General features: G+C 48.0%; 1 protein-coding gene across 3 annotated transcripts in view; it reads left to right on the forward strand.

Annotated features, from left to right (window-relative positions):
* Positions 1-2,053: 2,053 nt before the first annotated feature.
* Positions 2,054-21,021, forward strand: part of LOC144159514 (ras-like GTP-binding protein rhoA) — a 40,626-nt gene continuing 21,658 nt past the window's right edge. Inside the window, exon 1 of one of the 3 annotated variants that reach the window (XM_077691058.1) lies at positions 2,054-2,580. In XM_077691058.1, the coding sequence (XP_077547184.1) occupies positions 2,577-2,580 (4 nt within the window). In that variant the 5' untranslated portion in view covers positions 2,054-2,576. Of the gene's footprint in view, positions 2,581-17,493; positions 18,246-21,021 lie in introns of those variants that run through there. The other 2 variants (XM_077691060.1, XM_077691059.1) reach the window with 2 other exon arrangements.

The raw sequence follows: 21,021 nt of genomic DNA on the forward strand, positions 1-21,021 counted from the left end.
GCTCCGTTTCCTTTCCCGAAGTTTTGTCGGGAACTTGTTGGGGCAGAGGCTGGCGAGACAATGTCGCCCTTCGAACACACTTTCACAGGACGCGTGGAATGTATGAAGTATGGTGGGACAATCGCAGAACCACCGCTACCAAGACGAGCAGGCTGTATTTTAATGACCCACCAGCGTCTGTTTATATATATATATATATATATATATATATATATATATATATATATATATATATATATATATATATATATATATATATATATATATAAGAGAAGAAAAACTTCGAACAAGGTAAAAGCACGATTGTGGCCTACGTTTCAGCAAAGAGAACTTGCTTCCCTCAGGGCAAGTTCGAAGTTTTTCTTCTCTTGTGTTCTCTACCATCTTCAAAGTTCTACTACTCCCTATATATATATATATATATATATATATATATATATATATATATATATATATATATATATATATATATATATATATATATATATATATATATACTTAGCTGTCAGTGCACTGCTGATAAGGCACTCGGAAAGAATTAATTTTCGTAGTTTTCAGCACGTTATACTGTGACCATAAAATTTTGAGTTACCTAGCAGAGTGGATAACCGGTACTGGCACGGTACCCGGTCGCGTGTTTCCAAACGCTTTGCTGCACAGCGCCCCACGTGACATGTGTGATGTCACTTCGCCTGCTGTTGTATTGAGCTGCTGCTAAAGCGATCCCGCCGTTCGGCCTCTGTGGACTCCAGGTAGAGTTATGGGTACTTGCGCTGGCGGCCTGGGTTCGAGCTTCAGCGGGGAGCTACTTTAGGTTTTAGTGGAAATTTCTTTTTCTAAACTCAATTCTGTCTTTTTATAGCGGAAGAACTCAATTCGTGTTGTGCTTGCTACAAATAGTGATTTGGTATGTTTTAGGTCGCAGCCTATGACCTTATTTAATTAACTTTCTGCATGGCGCGAAGACACATGCCACGTGTGGCGCTGTCATACAAAGCGTTTGGAAATACGCCACCCGGTACACCTGCGCATGCGCAGAACGAGCTTTGCCGTCTCTGCGCAGTATAGCGCCGGTCGCGTACCGGGTGCCGCTTTGCTATAACTCTCTAATAGAGAGTTTTAGCAGTCCATCTGTTCCGTCGTGTACGTAGTTACCGCGTTGACCGGGACCCGACTGCGCCTGCGCGCGCGGAAGGTCGAGGAGGCGCACCCCACCGTGACGAACGCGCGGACATGGCGAAGGCCGGCCCGCGGAACTAATAACCCTACTGCGACGAATGCACAAGTGCCTAGACGTGTCCCGGTCAACACGGTAACTACGTACACGACGGATCATACGAAGTGCTAAAACTCTATAGTGGATTATAGTGGATTACCGTTCTATAGTGGATTATACCGTTCTAGTGAATATACGAGTGGTCGGTACGGCAGGTGGTAGAAGCAGTATATATGAGTCATTTTGGTGGCGGCGGCAGTACAGATGCTTGAAGCAATGGCTGCTTCGGGCAAAGCTGCTTCGGGCCTCGTGTTCAATTCCCGGCTGGCGGGCTATGTGCTGTCTAGCCTGCTGAAGCGGGGCTATAAGTCGCGGGGATATCACCTGCAAGGAAGCGGAATAATTATTTCTGCATACATCTTAAGGTGCGCTGGATGAACTGAAAGCTCGTGCATGCAGGCAGTTATCATCATGTTACACCTTCATGCGATACCGAAACTTCAGAAGTGCTGGCAACACCAGTAAAAATAGAAATCGTAGATAACTATTGCTGCTGCAGCTGTTGCTGCTGCTGCTACTACTACTATTACTACAACAACAACTACTACTACTACTACTACTACTACTACTACTACTACTACTACTGCGTCACTTCAATTCCCAGCTTTGTGTTTCGCTCATCACATTCACCCCACGCAAAGTCGCCGCAGCGGCGTCCTCCGCCGCGCGAAGCGTCGTCGTTTCCTGGTAGCAAAGGAAACGGGCCGCGCGATGCCACGCTCCCTTCCCCGCCCGGGGATTACCTCACGCCGTCGTCGGCGTCAGCGAGAGGTACGCGGGGCAAGGCGGACACCCGGACGGGAAGCGCGACAACTACGCGGCGACGTCGGCGACGACTCCGCGATACCGTCTCGCCGCCACCTCCGCTGGCGCCGACGCCGAAGCGCACGAGACCGAACCGCCAGCCGCCTGCTGCTGCCGCAGTCAGGTGTCCCTCGACTGACACCCATTGACGCCCGCTCGCGGGCGGAGTGTTCAGCTTGTAGTCAATCGTTTGTGACGACAGGACGGCGCTGTTCGAGAAAATCCGTGCCACGAGCGAAGCCGAGTGTGAGAACGAGTTCGAGATCGAGTTCAACAAGGAGGTGCCTCGTGTGTCTGCCGACGCGGAGTGACTAACGTAACTGCCGGCGAGCCCGCTACTCGGAGTCCCACCGTTTGACAGCGCCGGGCGATCCCTTGGCACGAGACCTGCTGCCCGAGTGACAGAAGGAGACAGTCACCACGCTGTTCCGAGCAGCGGTGAAGAAGCGGGAACCGTTCGCTTGTTCCCTGACAAAGGCACACAAGCGGACACGAGATGGGTGAGACGCGTGCTCTGTGCATTCCGGTCTCTCTTTAGCTCGATAATTTGGTCGGGCGTGTCCTAATTTGATTGTGCGTGTATGATAGGTAGGCTCATTTATTGATTGATTTGCTTATTAATTCATTTGTCCGTTACTTTGGATCTTAGTAAGGTAATTACGTAAGGTAATTTGATGCATGGCTAGATACCCGGCATTTTATTCTACCAATTCGTGGAAGGTTTGACGTGCAATCTGGTGGAAACGGACTGTAACACAGAACTACGAGGAAATAGCATGTGTAATCTGTGCATGGGGTATTCATCATCTCAATGCGCTGTAAAAACACACCGGGCAGTACTCTTGTCGCCTGTAACAATGCATGCCTCAAAGAAAGTCTTGATAAACGAAATAGGCGAACGGGCTCGTTCCTCTATATAGACACTCTAAAACAACCCCGTGGTTCAGCTTCACCACAATGCAGTTTAGTCAGCAATCCATGCCACACAAAAAAAGGAAATTTGGCGAATGACAACAACGCGCATACCATTTGCCTCAAAAGTGTCGTCTGCAGGCGCTCGGGCATAACGCAATACGGGACGTCACGCTTGCATTGCGTGATGATGTCACCATGCACGCAAACCCAACCGTTGCGTCAAATCGTGCGTTCGACATCGTCATTTTCCGAAATTTTATTGTCGGCAGTATGGATTGCTCACTAGACTGCATTGTGGTGAAGCTGAACCACGGGGTTGCCTTACAGTGAATGGTCACGCGTGGGTATGCGAATGTGCACCCGAAGGTGCGCAAATTTTGCCATGACGTTGCTCACTTGTTTTCCATTTTATATCATCATTACCGACCCTCGTATTAACCGCCCTCAGAAAGAAACAACGGAGGAAAAAAAGTTTTTTTTTTCGCTATGTTTTGTGCAAAGATAAATTTAAGTGTCTGGTTCTAACAGCAGGGATATGTTGGATTCCTTCTGTAAAGTACAACTTTCCGACTCGCAGTTCTTTTAGAAGTAATTACTTTGGAGTAGTTCAGTGTAATTAAAATTCTTTTCGCACGGTTATATTGAGGGCAAAAGCTTGCTTCCCGCACAGTTTCAAGTTTAGCACGTTGCTCAACCAGGTTCCAGAGCCATGAAAACTAGCAGCTGTAAATCTGAAATCAAAGGTTGGATGGAAGCCCGTCTGGTCAGGAAGACACGTGACAACAATTAAAAGCTGGCACCGACCAAGAGTGTTTACCAAAACCAAAAAAAAAAGTTTCGGCTCCCGTACGGGTGCCTTGGCACCCGTACGGGAGCGGAAACGTCTTTTTTGGATTTTTAAACACTCTTGGTCGGTGCGGGTGCCTTGTTGATGAACAAGGCACCCGTACGGGAGCTCAAAACGTGTTTTTTTTTGTATTTGGTAAACACTCTTGGTCGGCGCCATCTTTAAATTGTTGTCAGTTGTAAATCTAGAGGGCGATGCCGTTATCGTTCATTCAGTGTGGTTGCGCTTACTGCCTTCGTTCCCTTGTTCAAAATTTCAGCGGTTTTACACTCTAGCTATATCTGCCGCATCAACTATTGTTAACCAGCTTTTGACACGAATTACATAAAAACTACTTATGGCTGTGCAAAGTATTTTTACAGGGTTCATATCCCAGTAGACTGCTTACTCTGTGAGAATATAGCTTTTCTTCGATGGTTTTATCGGGTTCCTGAACGGTCGGCCTCTTGAGCGAGAAAGCTGGGGATGGTTTCCCAAGAACGCATGCCAGACACGCTGGACGCAGACATGCGTCTCGTCCTCTTCCGTTCGCACCAAAATACGAAACATTGAGAAACGGTAGGCCTTGCACCACGTGGTTCTCAGAATCCCGGTGTCAATAGTGATGTCGCGCGACGCGTTGTTATTTATACCGGGAATGCAGCAGCAGCTCGCGACGAGAGGACGTGACGTCTCGGCGGGGCAGACAGTTTCACGTTTCCTTCTACAGGTGCGTAGAATCCAGAATCCCTAGCGAGAAGCGACGCTTGCGTGTGCACTGCGAGTTCGTCCACCTCTTTACTTGAAATGTTTCCCCTTGCGCGGGCTTCGCGAATGCTCGTGATGTTCAGTGATGTCGCAACTGAATCGTCACTTCTCCTGTTTCGCCTTTGTTTTAAAGCTCACACTACCACATTTTTCGCGTGGCCTTGTTGGCAGTTCATTGGGAATTATGTGCGAGATTGTATACGTTCATCTCTTCTTGCATTCCGTCAAACGCTAAAAGGTGCAAACCTTGAACTACGTGCATGTTGTTGTCTTTCATATTGTTTGCTTCGAGTAAACAATATTAAGTGGTAATAATCAAATGTCGCGCTTAACAACGTGATTAATTAGTCGAGTTAACTAGTAATTAGTTATGTGCAGTGCGCGAGGAACTACGTTCTGTGTCTCCTTATTGCCAATCCTTCTTTGGGCAGATGTAACCGGATCCCTGTGCAGACTTATGAAAATGCGCCTAAACGTAAGTTGTTCTGGCAGTCAATCTATTCTTGACAAGCAAGTACACGGGGCAAAGCGATTTTCTCCTGTGTACTTGTCTCCAGTCCCCGTCGTTGTAGTGCTTTTCCCACCATGAACATTTACCAACAAGCGCAGGTCGCAGTTATTCTTGATCATCCTGCCGTTAAAAACGTGTGTGTGTTCTTATAATGAGTCGGCCTGAGAACCACAAGAGATATTCGAACCTGCTAAAAAAAGTACTGCCGAAGATTGTGAATGAAAGCTTGTGAGCGGAAAGCCTGAACAACAACAACAAAACACGTACTCAACAGCTTGTACGGAACTTGCGAAACATGTCACTCACGGCTTGCAAGGAAGTGTATTGTCGGCTTTGCCTTACACATCAGAATCTAGAGAAGATCCTAAAACAAAAAAGATAACGAACATGTTTAATTTCCGCAATGGCGTACACGACCCACTCTGATTTCGGGAACCGTGGGAATTCTGATCTCACGCTTGCTGGAATTGGCCATAAGTCATTGCGCAGAGAAACATCAGCTGTGCTGCATACTGTCGTTAACGGTTCACAATAAAACAAGTTAAAAAGAAACCTTCAAGCCTATTTTAGAACCTTCATAGTATACTTTAGCAGAAGAGTCTCATTTATTGTGAAATACCTTTTTAAGCGGATGAATGTCCGGCGACCGTCCCATTTGTCGCTTGGGCTCGATATTAGTCAGAAGTCCTCTACTTCGGATTTTCCCTTAGCGTACGCAACTTCTCAGCGAAGTGGAATCCAACGTGACGGCTACGGCCCCATTCAAGCCATTTTACTCTGACCGGACCAGGAACAAGATTTCTAGGATGGCTCCTGCTGCGACAACAGCTTTATCAATGGTCATTGTTGTGGCCGCCATTTGCGCCTGTAAAGCGCTGGCTATTTTATCTAAGTACGCATGCGTGCTGCAACCCCTCCAGGCTATGGCGAAAAAAAAAATAACTTTATCGCATGAATACAAGGTAATAAAATGCGTCCACAGAAGAGCAATCGGACCTTTATACGCGCAAGAGGAACACCTCATTCACCCACAACGCCCTAAAACTTAAAGGTTCTCTCCGAAAATTTCTCAATGGCTCAGTTCATTACGCTGTACGGCCGTAGCACACAACAGGCCGGCCCCGTAGAGGCCCCCCAACAGCGTCGTGTGCATCTTGAACGCGGTGCAAGGTTGCCACACGGCGTCTTGCTCAGTAGCCGTGTACAAAGACGCGTAAAAATGAATACGCAGGGGGAAGGGAACAAATTAAGAGGGCTCTGTCCGTAGATGATGGCCGCGCGGCCGATTGCAAAACAAAGGATGGGAGAGCGGCGGCGTATAGAAGCGATTCACTCGCGCGGGTCCGTTGTGATGTCACGAGGCGCTGCTCCGTGCGCGTGGCTGGCGTGAGGCAGGCGCGGGGACGCCTTGCAGCTGGCGACCTTGTTTACCCCCGAGAACCCGACCGCCGTGCAATCCCCTCTTCTACGACGCCGTAGACGCCTGCTCACGCAGGAACGTGCGCTGCCGAGAGGGAGGCTTTTCCTTGGTTGTTTGCACTTTACCGGTGTTTATCTCCACCGACATTTCTTTGTTTTATGTGTGCTTGTGTGTGTGAGAGAGGGGGTGGGGGTACCTGTACACTTTGTATACAGGCAGCAATTCCTCGCCGAAACACGTCATCTTATAGGGGTGAACTTTTTTTTTTTTTCAGGCATATTATTAAAAAAATCCCGGGCCATCTCTACTAATGTGAAACCTGGTGAGAGGCGAAGCATGCAGTGTATAAGTCTATCCTGGGCACCTTGGCGTTTTTGCCAAAAAAGATGAAACCGTTGGGGGTACAGGTATACATCTTTGCTGTAAAAGTCTCTTGTCTTTGAAGCACGAAGCGCTCTAGCGTGAGTCGTAAACAAGTGTGCCGGTGTTTTGTTAATACGCGTTACGAAGTGCTCCAGCGCGAGGCGTAAACGAGTGTCCCGGTGTTTTTGTTTATTGCGCGTTACGTTCTAGCGCGAGGCGTAAACAAGTTTCCCGGTGGTTTTTTAGTACCGTGACTACATGGTACGAACGAGGATTACGACGACGACGACAGGAGACGCCAGCAGTACCAGCCCCTAAAACGCTTAGCTCGTTCAAAGCCTAATTTTACTGATACAGACTAAACAAGCCTGCGGTGCGCTTCCCTTGAAGGTGATGAGTCATTGTCACGCGCACAAAAAAACAACGCGGTTTTTTTGATTGATTGATTGATTTTAGGGTTTAACGCACCGACGCAGGCGATGAGGCGCGCCGTAGTGGAGGGCTCCGGATTAATTTTGACCACCTGGGGATCTTTAACGCGCGCCGAAATCTCGTACACACGGGCATTTTTGCTTTTCACCTCCATCAGAAAAGCGACCGCCGCGGCCGGGAATCGAACCCACGGCCTCGTGCTGAGCAGCGCAACGCCTTAGCCACTGAGCCACCGCGGCGGGTGCGAGTTATTTTTAAAATTTTTAAATTGGGTTTTTACACGCCTAATATACACCTAGGCTCGCCGTAGTAGAGGTCCATAGATTAACTCAAGCCATTTGAGGACCTTTAACGTGCGCCGAAATCTCAACACTTGGCCGTTTTCGTTTTTCACCTTGAGCAGAAAAACGGCTGCCGCAGCAAGGTTCAAACCCGCGTCCTTGGGCTCAGCAGCGCAACGCCTTAGCCACTGAGCCACTCCGTCGGTTGGAATAGCCTAACCAGGGCGTAATTTTGTCTCAGCCAATGAAAAATTGCTAACTTTCGGTTTCGCTTGCGGATGCGAAGTCGATGCGCTGTACGCCCAACCGACTGTTAAAGCGGCAATAAGGGCGCAAATTTGACGGATTTGTATTACAAGAGGGCTTCGTTAAGCGGAATGAATCAAACAAACGCGTTGAATTTTTACTTTAAAGGAAAAGAGCAATTTGCGGACGAGGTAGGGTTTTATAAGCTGCGTTAGAGACAATAATAATTAAAAATATTCCGCGCACGGAATACCATGAGAAAGCGACAAAAATAACCAGCGCGCTTGTGTTATATAGTGTTGACAAATTTGTCAAATGGCAATCACGTAAGGGTGGAAACTAATCAACCAAGCTTTCTTCCAGGACTAGCGCTCGTCCGGTGTTTTCCTTCCTTCTGTCTTCCGTCCTTTCCGCTAGTACAATGTACACAGCATCCATAAATTAATTGGGCCAACTTTCCGTCCTTAATTTCATTCCAAACTTTCTTTTACACGTGTTCCCGTCTTTTTTTGTGTGTGTGAATAATGTCCTCAATATATAAAATTTCCTCAGAAGTAAATATTCGAGTTTGGGGCTGATCTCGCTCCCTGCGCTCCCATTTTTACCATAGCACCGAGAACTTTTAAAATATCGTTGTGACAGAGTCAACTCTTAAAAAAAAGGTCGGGGCATTCACTAATGAAATACTAACAAGTTACTTGTCCCAGTATACACTAGGCACTTAGTAACTGGAGGTAGTAAATTTAGCACTAGTCAGGGTTACAAACTGAAGCAGGCAGTAAGCACCACTACCTCCACTAGTGAAGTCCTAGCGATAGCACTCTTTTGAGCTACATGCGTTTACTAACTTGCCATGCATAACCTAGTCGTAAGCACGACCTTAATCTAGTGCATACTGCTTCCTACACTCAGTTAATTTACTAACCATGCAGTTGCTAGTGGCAGAGCCTACGTACAAAACCGCGGGGTAGTAAGATTCATAAGGGGTTAGTAAATACGGCCGTTACTACCTTTTTACGTCCTTTTTTATTAAGAGTGGTATACAATTGTCTAAGGCAGCACGACTGAAAGAATCTTCTGACTTAAGGTTAGCAGCTGTACATAAGTTGAGCGCCTCTCTCCGTGTGTACGTTACTTTCGCTGATGGGTTTTTCTATTTATTTCGTCTTTCTTATTCGTCCCTCCCTACCTTCGTCTTCTTTTTTTTTTTCGTTCTTGACGCTTGAAGTAAAATAAGAACGCGCGGCCGGCTGGCACGGACTCACGTCAGTGCGTGAGTTGGGGAGTCGTTTCCCGTGTACACATTTCGTGGCTTTCTTTTTCTTGTTTTATTCCTCAATGCCAGGAACGCTTGCCATGAACGGAGCTTGGCGGTAATGAGTTTATCCGGTGTTGCGAAAGATCTGTTCTTCCTTTTCAAGGTTTTTTTCTGTGAGGGTGGAAAGAAAACTGGTTTCAAGAAAAATCAAACAGGGGGAAACACGGACGGGAGGTTCTGACGTGACATCGACGGCGTTTACCTTTGATCGGGCAAGGCACAAGAACGAACGCTTGTACGAAGAAGCAGTCAGTCAGTCGAGAGAGAGAGAGAGAGAGAGAGAGAGAGAGAGAGAGAGAGAGAGAGAGAGAGAGAGAGAGAGAGAGAGAGAGAGAGAGAGAGAGAGAGAGAGAGAGAGAGAGAGAGAGAGAGAGAGAGAGAGAGAGAGAGAGATCGTAAAGACCCAAGGTGGAGTTGAATCACGACCTAAAGGCCAATGCTAGTAGGAGAGAAAACGAGGTCAGGTCGTAAGAATTCTGTTACAGCCGAGGCAGCCGCAAGGTAGCGGCTTCGTGTAGTCTTTGCATTGGCTTCGAATAGGCTTCTTTCTAATCGCAGTATTGCAGTGTGGTCAGATAGAAATGCGCCTCCACATTTTGCATCGTGGTTATCTAGGCCAGTTCACGGTTATGACTGCGCGAGTCGTTCTACTTTGTTTGATGCAACGACGTCGGTGATTATAATGCTAATGGTGATGACGGTGCAAAGACAGATACTAATCCCTTCTTCTTTCATTAAAAAAAAAATAAACGCAAGGCCAACTTTCCTTTTGAAGCAATTGCTCAAAAAATAGACGTTATGACTTATAAATTTGCCCTCAAGAACATACGTACCTACAACACAGCGTGACGTCATTGAGGTACAGTGCCTCTGCATGCATTCGGTAGCGACTGTAATTGCAACAACGAGAATGCGTACGAAAAACTAAGGCACAAATTCCAGTACAAAAATAAAACAAAACAAAGGTAGCATAACGAATTTAGGGAAGCTTGAACTCCCGCGCGAGACTTGAATGGCGAAGCTGTTGGAGGTGGGCATTGCGGGACATATAGCTAAGTTTCAGTATCATTGGTTGTTTGCATAGTTGAGCTAGTAATTGTCGTCGTAGTTTTCTTCGCAGCGAGTGGTAGATGAAAAGTCATCCTCAGCATTGTAGACTGCCATCGGCTATTCGTCATCGACTCGAGGCAGCGGCAAGCCGTCTCGGGAAGGATTGGCACACTCTTAGCCATGTATCCGGTTATCCATAATGGCTTCTAAAGAAGGCGACGGCCGCGGTGACCTCTCACAAGCACAGTGTTTTTTTCATCTTTAGAATTAGCGGTGGAGTTTCCTTTTTTTTCTTTACATACGCGGTAGCGCTAAACGAAAACGCTGGAGTTCTTTTTTTTTTTTTTTTTTTTTTTGCGGAAGCCACTGCACGTGTCGGGGACCCTCGGCGGTCGCTGCGACGCACGCGGTCACGAGCGCTGGGCAACTTCTTAGCATTTTCCTGCAACGGCGAACTGAAGGCTTCTACAACAGCTCCGCGGTTGAAAATTTCCGGAAATGGAAATCGTGGGATGAATGTAAATGCCATTGTGCTGTACACCTACCTCCTTAAAGTTGGCTTGACGTTTACACACAGATGTATTGCCAAAAAAACATTTTTAGGGGCCGTGTAAGCAGTCAGATCTTAAACTAGGAAAGCCCCAGAGCATTTTACTAACACGCCCTTAAAATCCCACGTATTCCAATTTCCTACGAAGCGTTATGCGACCAGATGCTCTAAAGTCAGCTTCACTGTTGCGCACAAATGCATTGCTTAAAAGACTTAGTATTTTTAGGGGCAATATAGTGGCCATGTGTGAAAATATATGTTTTAGGACCTTTTTGGCATTTACTTGAGCGTCGAAAATAGGACACAGCAAGCGTTACAGACGGATATACGGCAGTCCTCGTTGATTCCGCATAGAAATGCCTATGCATTAAACAAATGGCGTGCTTCTTTCGGCAACAGATACAGCGTCTTTTCCGGAAGATGTCCACAGCTACACCCCCCCCCCCCCCCTCTTTTTTTTTTCACCGACACAAAGTAGTCTGTATACACTTATACAATTCCTGTGCTTTAAGTTCTGACCTCTAAGCCACCAAGAAAGGTATGTCGGGCGGAAGGGATTTGACATTGGGAAGTGGTTTTTCAATTTCACTTGGGGGTAACTTTTCTCTTTCTCCTCGAGGATATTCATTTCGGTTATTATTATTTTCGCAGGAAATGTTGTAATAACTCCGCGTTAGAAACGCACACATCCTGCTGCTTGAGTGGTCTAAACCAGGGGTCGGCAGCATTTGGAGGTCTAGGGCCCGGTTGCATGAAGCCGACACGACAAGGGTCGGACGTCAAATGATGACCAGGATGGATTCGGGGGGGACGAGGGGGGGGGGGATATCTTTTTTGTGCCGGTGCAAGAAAAGGAAGTGAAGACTTTAAGTGGGCAATACAAGCTTAAACCGATCTTACTTTGTTCCTGTCTCTTGGAACTTTCGAGGAAGACGAGGATGAAGCTAATCCGAGCTGAACGGGCCACCACCACCACCACCAGAAGGGTACCCGGATGAAGAAGACGACGACCTGGCTAGGCGACAAGATGGCTGCTTAGTTCATGGTTCCCTGTAAATAGAGTAAACCTATCCGCTTTCCATCGACGACGGCCTCGTTCCTTGCCTCCCCGGACGTTCTTCCACACTGTCTAATTCCATTTGAGGCTAAATCGTCATGTGAGCCTTCAGCTAGACAGGAAGTGACACTGGGAGGAAAGGTTCTGACGTCGTGCCGGGAGCCGCTTAATACTTCCCACTGGCCGCAGGTTGCCGACCCCTGATCGAAACAATCATAACATGGTGGGAGCAACGCCGGCTCAACAGCGCTAGAGGAGTCAGCGCAGTGTCGAAATTGGAGCCAGCGTTTGGGCACAACGGCAGTGTTTTTGTTTCTTTATTTGTCCGGTACGTCCTGCTTTGGCGTTGCTGGCCTTACTCATTCAGCTAGTGACGTAAACAGAAAATTTGAACCGGGACGTTGTTGCGAGTGCGAACGTAAGTGACGTGCATATCGGAGAGCAAGGGTGAGCAACGGCTGTCAAACATGTTCGCAAAAAAAAAAAAAAAAAACCGAAAGTGCTTGCAATATACACCGTCTTTCCCTCCGTGAGGCGATGTAGAACGCAAAATTTGCTTTCAAGTTCTGGGGTTTTGCGCGCCGAAGCCGCGCCTGGACGCGCTTTAGTGGAGGGCTGCGGGTTCATTAGGCCACCTGGGAATCTTTTCGCCTGCATCAGACAAACGGCCACCGCGGCCGGGATCAAGTCCGCTTCGTTGTGCTTCTCGAGAAAGCAGGCTAAGTAAGGTTTGATTCGCCTGGCTATACTGAGCATGTACGGAGTGTTGCCATCGCTGGGCGTCAGACATCCGCTAAAAAGCAATGAGAAATCCGCCAGATTCCGCTAGATTAAAAAAAATATCCACTAAATTTCCCGCTAGGGCCTATTTTATTTAAAATAACAGTGCAATTGAGTAGTATAAATACCTTTATCATTCTTAAAAGCTCCCCAAAACTACGAGAGATGAAATAATATATAAAAGAGTATTCCAAGGAGTCCAACAGAACACTTCAGGTTGCAGTGCTGCGGGAGTCGTCATTGGTCAACCACATCACAGAAGAGGCTAAAAGTTATAAATGTTCACACTGATGAAAAAAAAAAAGAACTCAAAGGTCAACGAAATAGACATCGAGGTCTTCGTCGCCGCTGTCGTCGTCTGACACCATCTCCATGGGGATCGCTGGTACTTGTTGAGGGACCAGAAAGGGGACTTGGTTGCACATACGTTGCAGATGTCCCGATTGCACTAACAACTGCTGCGGGAAGTTCGTAATCAAAACAACTTTTCTGGTGTCACTTCAGTCCCGCTCTTACGACGAGGATGGCGTTTGTCGTTTCAGGCTTCAGCTTATTCCTCATCTTGGATTTTACTATGTTAAGGTGACTAAACGTCATCTCTACTTCGGCATTTGAATACGGCAGCACGAGCATCGACATGGCAAATCCGGCCAGCTCGGCGAACGGGTTTTCGCCGCAGGCGTCCTTATAGGAGTGAACTTCACACCAGAACGACTGCGTGGACGATATTTGCTTCCAATCCAGGAGGGTGATTTTGCTCCACTGGTTTTGAATTTTTTCGATTGTCTCAGAGCCGTTTTGAAACCACACGGATTTGTTTGTCTGAGATAGGCGGAGCAAGTGAACAGGAGACCTCCTAACCTCTGAAGTTAAGCAATTTCTGCATTTTTAGAGGACCCGGACATGGTTTCTTGCAGGGCGATTTTGAATCTGTGCACTGCGTGAGGTATCCGTCAGAAATCCGCTATGTATGAAAATGGCCCGTCGAAAAATCCACTAGCCGCTAGACTAATTTTTTCCCCGTCAGAATAAAATGAAATCCGCCAGATTTAGCGGAAATTCCGCTAAATTGGCATCACTGCATGTACGTGAACGAAAGCACGCCACGCGCTGTGATGGTTTAACACGTAAAATGTATACCGAGGTTCGACGACAGAACTATCCGAATGCCATGAGGGGGAGGATAGCGAGTGAGGTAATTATAACTGAAATAAACGTAGTAGTGCGTGCAGAAACACGTACATGCACTTCTTCTGTATGTAAAGCGATATTCCCCCCTCCTGGATCCGCTGAACGACACATCGCCATGCCTTCGTGTGGATCCCGCTCCTCTTAGAGGGGCACAGCAACGAGTCAATCAACTCCCCTTTAACGAGTCCTTCTCTTTTTGTGTGCGTTTTACACTGCTTATATTCAACGTGCACTGCGTACAAGTAGTACTACGTACTACGTATTACGTGCAAAACAACTGGAAAGCAAACTTACGTCGGCTCATCGGACCATGGAACGTAATGACAGGAGTAACGCTTAGGGACAGGAAACGAGGTTCTTGGATCAGGAAGCAAACTCGAGTATAAGATATCATAGTTGAAATACAGAAAAAAGAAATCGACTTGTGCTGGCCATGTAGTGTGACGAACCGACAACCGGTGGACAATTAGGACACGAAGAGTGGATACGAAGAGATGGGTGCAGAAGAAGGGGAAGGTCATTACTCCGATGGGGAGATGAAATGAGAGAATTCGGAGACAAAGGTTGAACTGGGGCAGCTCAGGATCGGAGGGGTATAGGAGCGGTATGGGAGAGCTAGGTTTTCCTCCTGCAGGGGACTTTAATAGGCCGGTGATGATGACGTAGAGGTATAAGAATTACGGAAGATTCATTGTTTCTTTTTTTTTTTTTTGTAACAACGCCTAAGCGTTTGCTCCCTCTCTCTAGCAAACTTGAGTCTCGTCCTAACGCGCACGCCTTGCTTCAGCTTTGGCAGTGCGCCACACGGCGTTTATCGCACGCCCCTCACTCTTAATAAAAAAGGTCGTAAAAAGTTAGTAACGGCCGTATTTACTAACTCCTTACGAACCTTACTACCCCGCGGTTTTGTACGTAGGCTCTGCCACTAACAAATGCATGGTTAGTAAATTAACTGAGTGTAGGAAGTAGTAGCACTAGATTAAGGTCGTGCTTATGACTAGGTTATGCATTGGCAGTTAGTAAACGCATGTAGCTCAGAAGAGTGCCATCGCTGGGACTTTACTAGTGGGGGTAGTGGTGCTTACTGCCTACTTTGGGTAGTAATTCTGACGAGTGCTACATTTACTACCTCCAGTTACTAAGTACCTAGTGTATACTGGGACAAGTAACTTGTTAGTATTCCATTAGTGAATGCCCCGACCTTTTTTTAAGAGTGCTGTATACCTCCGTGCCAACCATGCTTTGCGTTTCTAACCGTCTCAGTGGTCCCTTTTGCTCGCTTTAAAACAAGGGCCGTTGACTGCCTGTCACGCCGCTTGTTGTCCACCAGTATTGGCAATCATTTCGTCGCCGTCACTAACATTCCATCCTATTTCGCCGTCTACTCGGCCCTGCACTCGCCCTACACTCCACTTTACGACGCGTGCAAGCGGGGGCGGGACGCGTCGAGACAAGCCATGCTTCGACTTGACTTCGCCCCAGCAACCCGGTCGGCAGCGGTGGGAATGCAGCGCCACCGCAGCAAATGCCGCCGTTGGCTGGGCTGACGTCACCACTCGCCGCACACGCGCTATCGTCCTCTGCACTGTCGCTTTCTGTCCGTGGGTCGACAACGAGAACTTGTGCGAAAATGCGTCATCTGCTGCTCACGCGATAACAAAAAATTGCGCCCACCTCCCCGCGAGGGGAACCCTGTGTAGATGCGACGCATCGTGGGGTTCACTTGGTGTTTCCGTTGGATTGATTCTGAAATTGCGTGAAGCGTGTCGGGAACGCGTATGATTATTATGTTTTATTATTATTATTATGTTTTATTGGCCAATCTTGGTCAATCTCTCTAAGTGGTATGCTTGGGGCTTCGCTGTCGCAACCACCTTTACTCCATCATTGTTGCTGTAAGTGGGAGCTTCTTTTCTTTTATTGCAAGTATTAATCATTGCCCCATCATGCGTTGTATCAGTAGCTTCTTGACGTAGTTTGAATGAGTCAAGGATATAAGGCGCGTTCGTAGCATTTGTCTCTGTTTTTTGGCGCAGTGGGAAGAACACCATGTACCTCGCGTTCCGCCCACAGGGTCGTGGGATCGAAACCGGGCGCCGCTAACTATTATTTTTTTATATAGTGTAAAGGGAGGGGTGTGGACGAGAGAGGGGCATCGGATAGGAGAGGGGGTGAGCGGCGGAGAGCGCAGCTCGCGCGGCGAGGAGAATGGGGGAGGGGCGCACGACAACATCGCCGACGCTGCATGGACAAGGCGAGTGAATGAGATGCAGTCGCATCTAATATTAGGTGGCGTTTCAGATCTTACTATGCACCAGGTTGCGGGTTCGGTTATTGGCAAGCGAAGTATTTGCATCGTGGAAGTGGAATATGAAAAAAAAACACCTATCATCCCTTCCTAAAAAAATTGAAAAAAAAAAGCTCGAAAGCTTCCTTACATGAACTTGATGATTGATTGCAGGGTTTAACGTGCCGACGCAACGCAGGCGATGAGGCGCGCCGTAGTGGAGGGCTCCGCATTAATTTCGACCACCTGGGGATCTTTAACGTGCGCCGAAATCTCGCTTTCTCACATGAAAGTTGCGTCAAAACCTTCGCTAAAAGTGCGTCCAATCGATCGTCAAACTTTCCTCATCATCATCATCACCAGCCTATCTACGCCCACTGCAGGGCAAAGGCCTTTCCCATTATTCACCAATTATCCCGCTCCTGTGCCAACTGCGACCAATTTATCCCCGCAAACTTCTTGATCTCATCTGCCCATCTAACTTTCTGCCGTCCCCTGCAACGCCTGCCTTCTCTAGGGATCCACTCTGTTACCCTTAATGACCAACGGTTATCTTGCCTTCGCATTACATGCCCTGCCCACGTCTATTTCTTCTTCTTAATTTATACTAATATGTCCTTAGCACGCGTTTGTTCCCTGACCCACTCCTATATGTAGACCCAAACTTTCCTATGTAGACCCAAGTCGTCAACGAAGAACGAACCCATGCGACGATCTTTCACGCACTCAGTAAACGTCCTCACGAACGATCTAAGTGTAAACCGATACGCGTCCTGTGAGTTAAATGCATACTATTGCACTCCTTCTTCATGGTCCATGCGTGTATGGTCTTACTTAAAAGCCTTCCTTCCTCGCGATTTTCTAGTAACCGCTTTGACACAATGGAAGCCCCCTTTTAAGCACGCGCCGTATGTCCAGCGATCTTACCAGAGCTTCTCGGTCGACCAACCGGTCTTTTACATACTTATATCAACGCCGGTGCGTCCCAAGCCGCCTAGGGGGATGAAAAAATGCGATCGTAGTTAAAGCTACCCGAAAAATGGTTGTTGCCGCCGTTACCGTTATCCTTTTTACCCGCTCTAGTAGAACCAGCCCATCGAAACATACAGCGTAACCGGTCCGAGTTCCGAAGGCATCGCAAAGAACCCGCGCGTACACCGAGCGCGCACGTCTTTCTGATCCGCGTGGGGTTCATTGTGCATCCGGGAAGCGGCGTTATGCACGCGCAAACAATGCCGCCAATCGGATGAGGAGCGTCGTGCCGCCCGCAGCGTCGAGCGCGATATGCACCTGCGGTTCAGCGGCGTCGGCAGAGCGGTGCAGCGTCAACAGCTGCTCGCGTAGTCCTCCTCATACGTACGTACTGCGCGGCCTTTGTGCGTCACCACCGAACTACGGGAAATACCTCTGGGCGTCTCACCCTTACGGCTAAACATACATCTCACCAATGTCAAATGAACGTTGCAAACAGACTAAGAACTCTCCTTGGTGAAGATTTGAATCTGTGAAATCTTCGCGGGGAACGATTGGTAAGGTGACGGGTTACCAGGCATCTTGCCTCGGAGGTGTTTGCGTACTCTTAGCGCCGCCAGTTGTGACGCAAGGCCGCGCTGTTCGCCCAAAGCGCTTCGTGCTGGCGGTGACTCGCTCGTCGCTCTCGGAGAGGGAAGAACATACGTAGTCGACGTGCGGCCTCTCGCAAGCACACCGGTGCGGTTGCATGTCGCTCCCCGGCTCGCTTGAATGAGTTTATTGGCCGTCAGCAACAAAGACAGCCCGGTAAATGCTCCCACGCCACCGCTCGCCGCGGCGGTGGTGACTTATCCGTTTTCGAAGATCGGTACGCCGTGACGTTGGGCACGCCGATGACGAGAAGCCGGGCAAGTACGCGATTATGCGCGGCAATTTAGCGGAGGCCACGGTAGTACTTTGCTCGATCGCTGCTCCGGGTGAAATGGACTTCGCTGCTCTGCTGATCCCGCGCGTAGGACGGAGTACCGGAGAGTGTTTCGCGTAGTGGCCCTCGCCGGAGAGAAAGTCATCGCAGCTGTGGCCACTTGAAGCCGCCCACTTTGCTCGGACCAAGAAGCCGGAGTGGTTAAACCGCTGCCTCGTCGGCGCAACATGCTGCCGCTGCTGCTCGTCGGGGGTTTCTCCTAACGTGAGTCATGTGCGTCCTTTCTTCGTCCGGCGTCGTTCACGCGGATGCGAACGTGTACGCAAGGTGCTTAATGTCCACCGAAGGCGCCTTCTAAGGGTGCGAAAGTCTGATTACGTCCGGTGTAGCTGAGGAACTGTCCAAGGAAACGTGTGCGGAGAATTCGGTTTAAGTTTCACGTCGAAACGGAAAGGTAGAGTGATAAAACGGGTAAAAAAGATGGCGGGTAAAACGGGTAAAAGATTGTTCACGAGATGCGTGTACTTGTGGGCGACACGCAATTTCTTTCATTACGTTCCTGATAATGTTTACCCTTATTGTCGGCACAGTTTTCTGCGAATAAATGAGGCGTTTTTTTTTTTTTTTCAAATCCACAAAACGAAACTAAGACAGGTGAAAATGCAGTGACAAGGAAAACTCAGCAACTTTCCCCTAAAAAAGAGGTGGCAAGGAAATAGGCGAGATAACGCCCTGCAAACGTGTACGGAGATCGTAGTTAGTATGAGCCCGATTCTCTGTTTCGCGGGTCAAAATGAGCCAAATACATTTGCCCAATGGGACTTTGCTTTTGGCTTAGCTGTTCGGACTGTTTCGTGAGTGTTTTCAGAAGCTTTTTTTTTTTGCTTTTCGGAGATGGCTTATTATGAATTCAGACGACAATTTTGCGGCGAAAGATCCCCCCCCCCCCCCCCCCCAGATGTCAACGACGAAGAACTGAACGGAAGAAGAAGTGAACGAAATGAACTTTCATCTTACGGCCTCTTTCCGGAAATGAATTAGTATTTTGAAGTTCTCATGAATTTCAAAAAGTGATTTAGCCCTGGCCAATACCCCCTTGTGGGTACGGGCCACAAAGTTTGAGGGCATCGTCATCATCATAGCAAGGCAATGAAGAGCTTGCTTACTTCGTGAGTGCCTTCAGGCGTGCCCAGGAAAATTATCCCACGGAAGAATTTGAAAAGGGCTGCTAATGGTGCCGAGAAGACTCACCTTCTTCTCATGTATTGTTCTACTGTTCTTGAAGCCCTGTTGCATACGTTTAATGCCTTTTCCGCCAAAAACTCCATCGCACAATTCTTGAAAGTCAATTGTAATAAAGTTTTTATAAGAATGCCCCATCAACTTGAGTGTTCGAATTCAATATAAGCCAAATCCAAACTTGTCATCCCAATATTGCTTATATTCACGGCATAACTTTTAATTACTTGTGGCCATAAACGTCCCCTGGCTGACATGTACAACATATCTTATAATAGCTTTGGCAGCGTTGCATTTACGGCCGGTAAGAAACTTTCAATTTTTCTCAAATTTAGGCGGATTTGGCTCATTTCGAAAAAGAAAACGCCTGAAACAGACTTTAATTACTTTATGGCAGGGCAATATTTCTCGCCATTGCATCTTTTGGCCACTGGAAGCGTTGCGTAGGTCATAAGACGGTCGCCACCAGTATTCTGTGGTAAGCGCGTAGTGCAATTGCGGAAAGCTTCAGACAGCTAGGCCTGCTAATAGTGTTATTAAATATCGTCAAACGAAGTCATGGGTGTACTGAAAACTGACTTCGTTATAAGCGGCATTTCGTTACAGTCGGGGTGGTTTGCTTTATTTGCACGGCACCTGAAACAGCGAAAAAAACTTCGCACAAAGCGATTTCGTTATAACGAGTTTTCTGTAGTTTGTTTGCGAAGGGATAAAATTTTACTGGCAAGTCTACCGCGCAGCCACTGCCTGAGAAAGCGATGTAATCCCAGTATGTGCCTGCTCAGCCATCATTGATACGTAAACACGTGTGTTGTTCGTGGCCAGTCATCGCACCCGATTATTGAGGGCAGAGATTAATCTTGCAGGCCGGGCTGCCGATTTCTCCTCTTAATAGCGTGTTGACAGTCGCTCTGTCGCACCAAACTTATCGCGTTGAAACACGTGTGGGCGTGACGCCTGGGACGAGGCGTCTCGCATACAGTCCAGGCACAACAAGGACTACCTTGCGGAGTGCCATTGCGGCTTCTAACAGTGCGAAGGCAGGGGAAGATTCGGGAGAGAGGTAAATGGGTTACGCTGCAATTGAGGCCGGAGACGTGATGGTACCTGGATATATGACCCGGAGTGCTGTGGCGGTGATGCCGATAACATTAACAGGGCAACCCGCCGCGGTGGCTCAGTGGCAAAAGCGTTTTGCTGCTGAGCCCAAGGACGCGGTTTCGATTCCCGGCCGTGGTGGCCGCCCGTCTGTTTGAGATTTCGGCGTACGTTATAGATCCCTGGGTGGTCAAAATTAATCAGGAGCCCTCCACTACTGGGCGCCTCATAGCCTCTGTAGTTTCGGCACGTTAAACCCTTCAATCAATCAATCAATCAATCAATCAATCAATCAATCAATCAATCAATCAATCAATCAATCAATCAATCAATCAATCAATCAATCAATCAATCAATCAATCAATCAATCAATCAATCAATCAATCAATCAATCAATCAATCAATCAATCAATCAATCAATCAATCAACAGGGCATCAGTGGGGGCTAGTTTGTGCTGCATAGCTGGAGCGGAAAAGCGCTCAAACTTGGAACAGGGGAACGAGGACAGTCAGGACAACCCGCCGCGGTGGCTCAGTGGCTAAGGCGTTCTGCTGCTGAGCACGAGGTCGCGGGTTCGATTCCCGGCCGCGGCGGCCGCTTTTCTGATGGAGGCGAAAAGCGAAAACGCCCGTGTGTACGAGATTTCGGCGCACGTTAAAGATCCCCAGGTGGTCAAAATTAATCCGGAGCCCTCCACTACGGCGCGCCTCA

This window comes from Haemaphysalis longicornis, unplaced genomic scaffold, assembly GCF_048455015.1.
Source record: "Haemaphysalis longicornis isolate Haplotype H1 unplaced genomic scaffold, Haemaphysalis longicornis Haplotype H1 scaffold_10, whole genome shotgun sequence".
Classification (NCBI taxonomy): Eukaryota; Metazoa; Arthropoda; class Arachnida; order Ixodida; family Ixodidae; genus Haemaphysalis; species Haemaphysalis longicornis.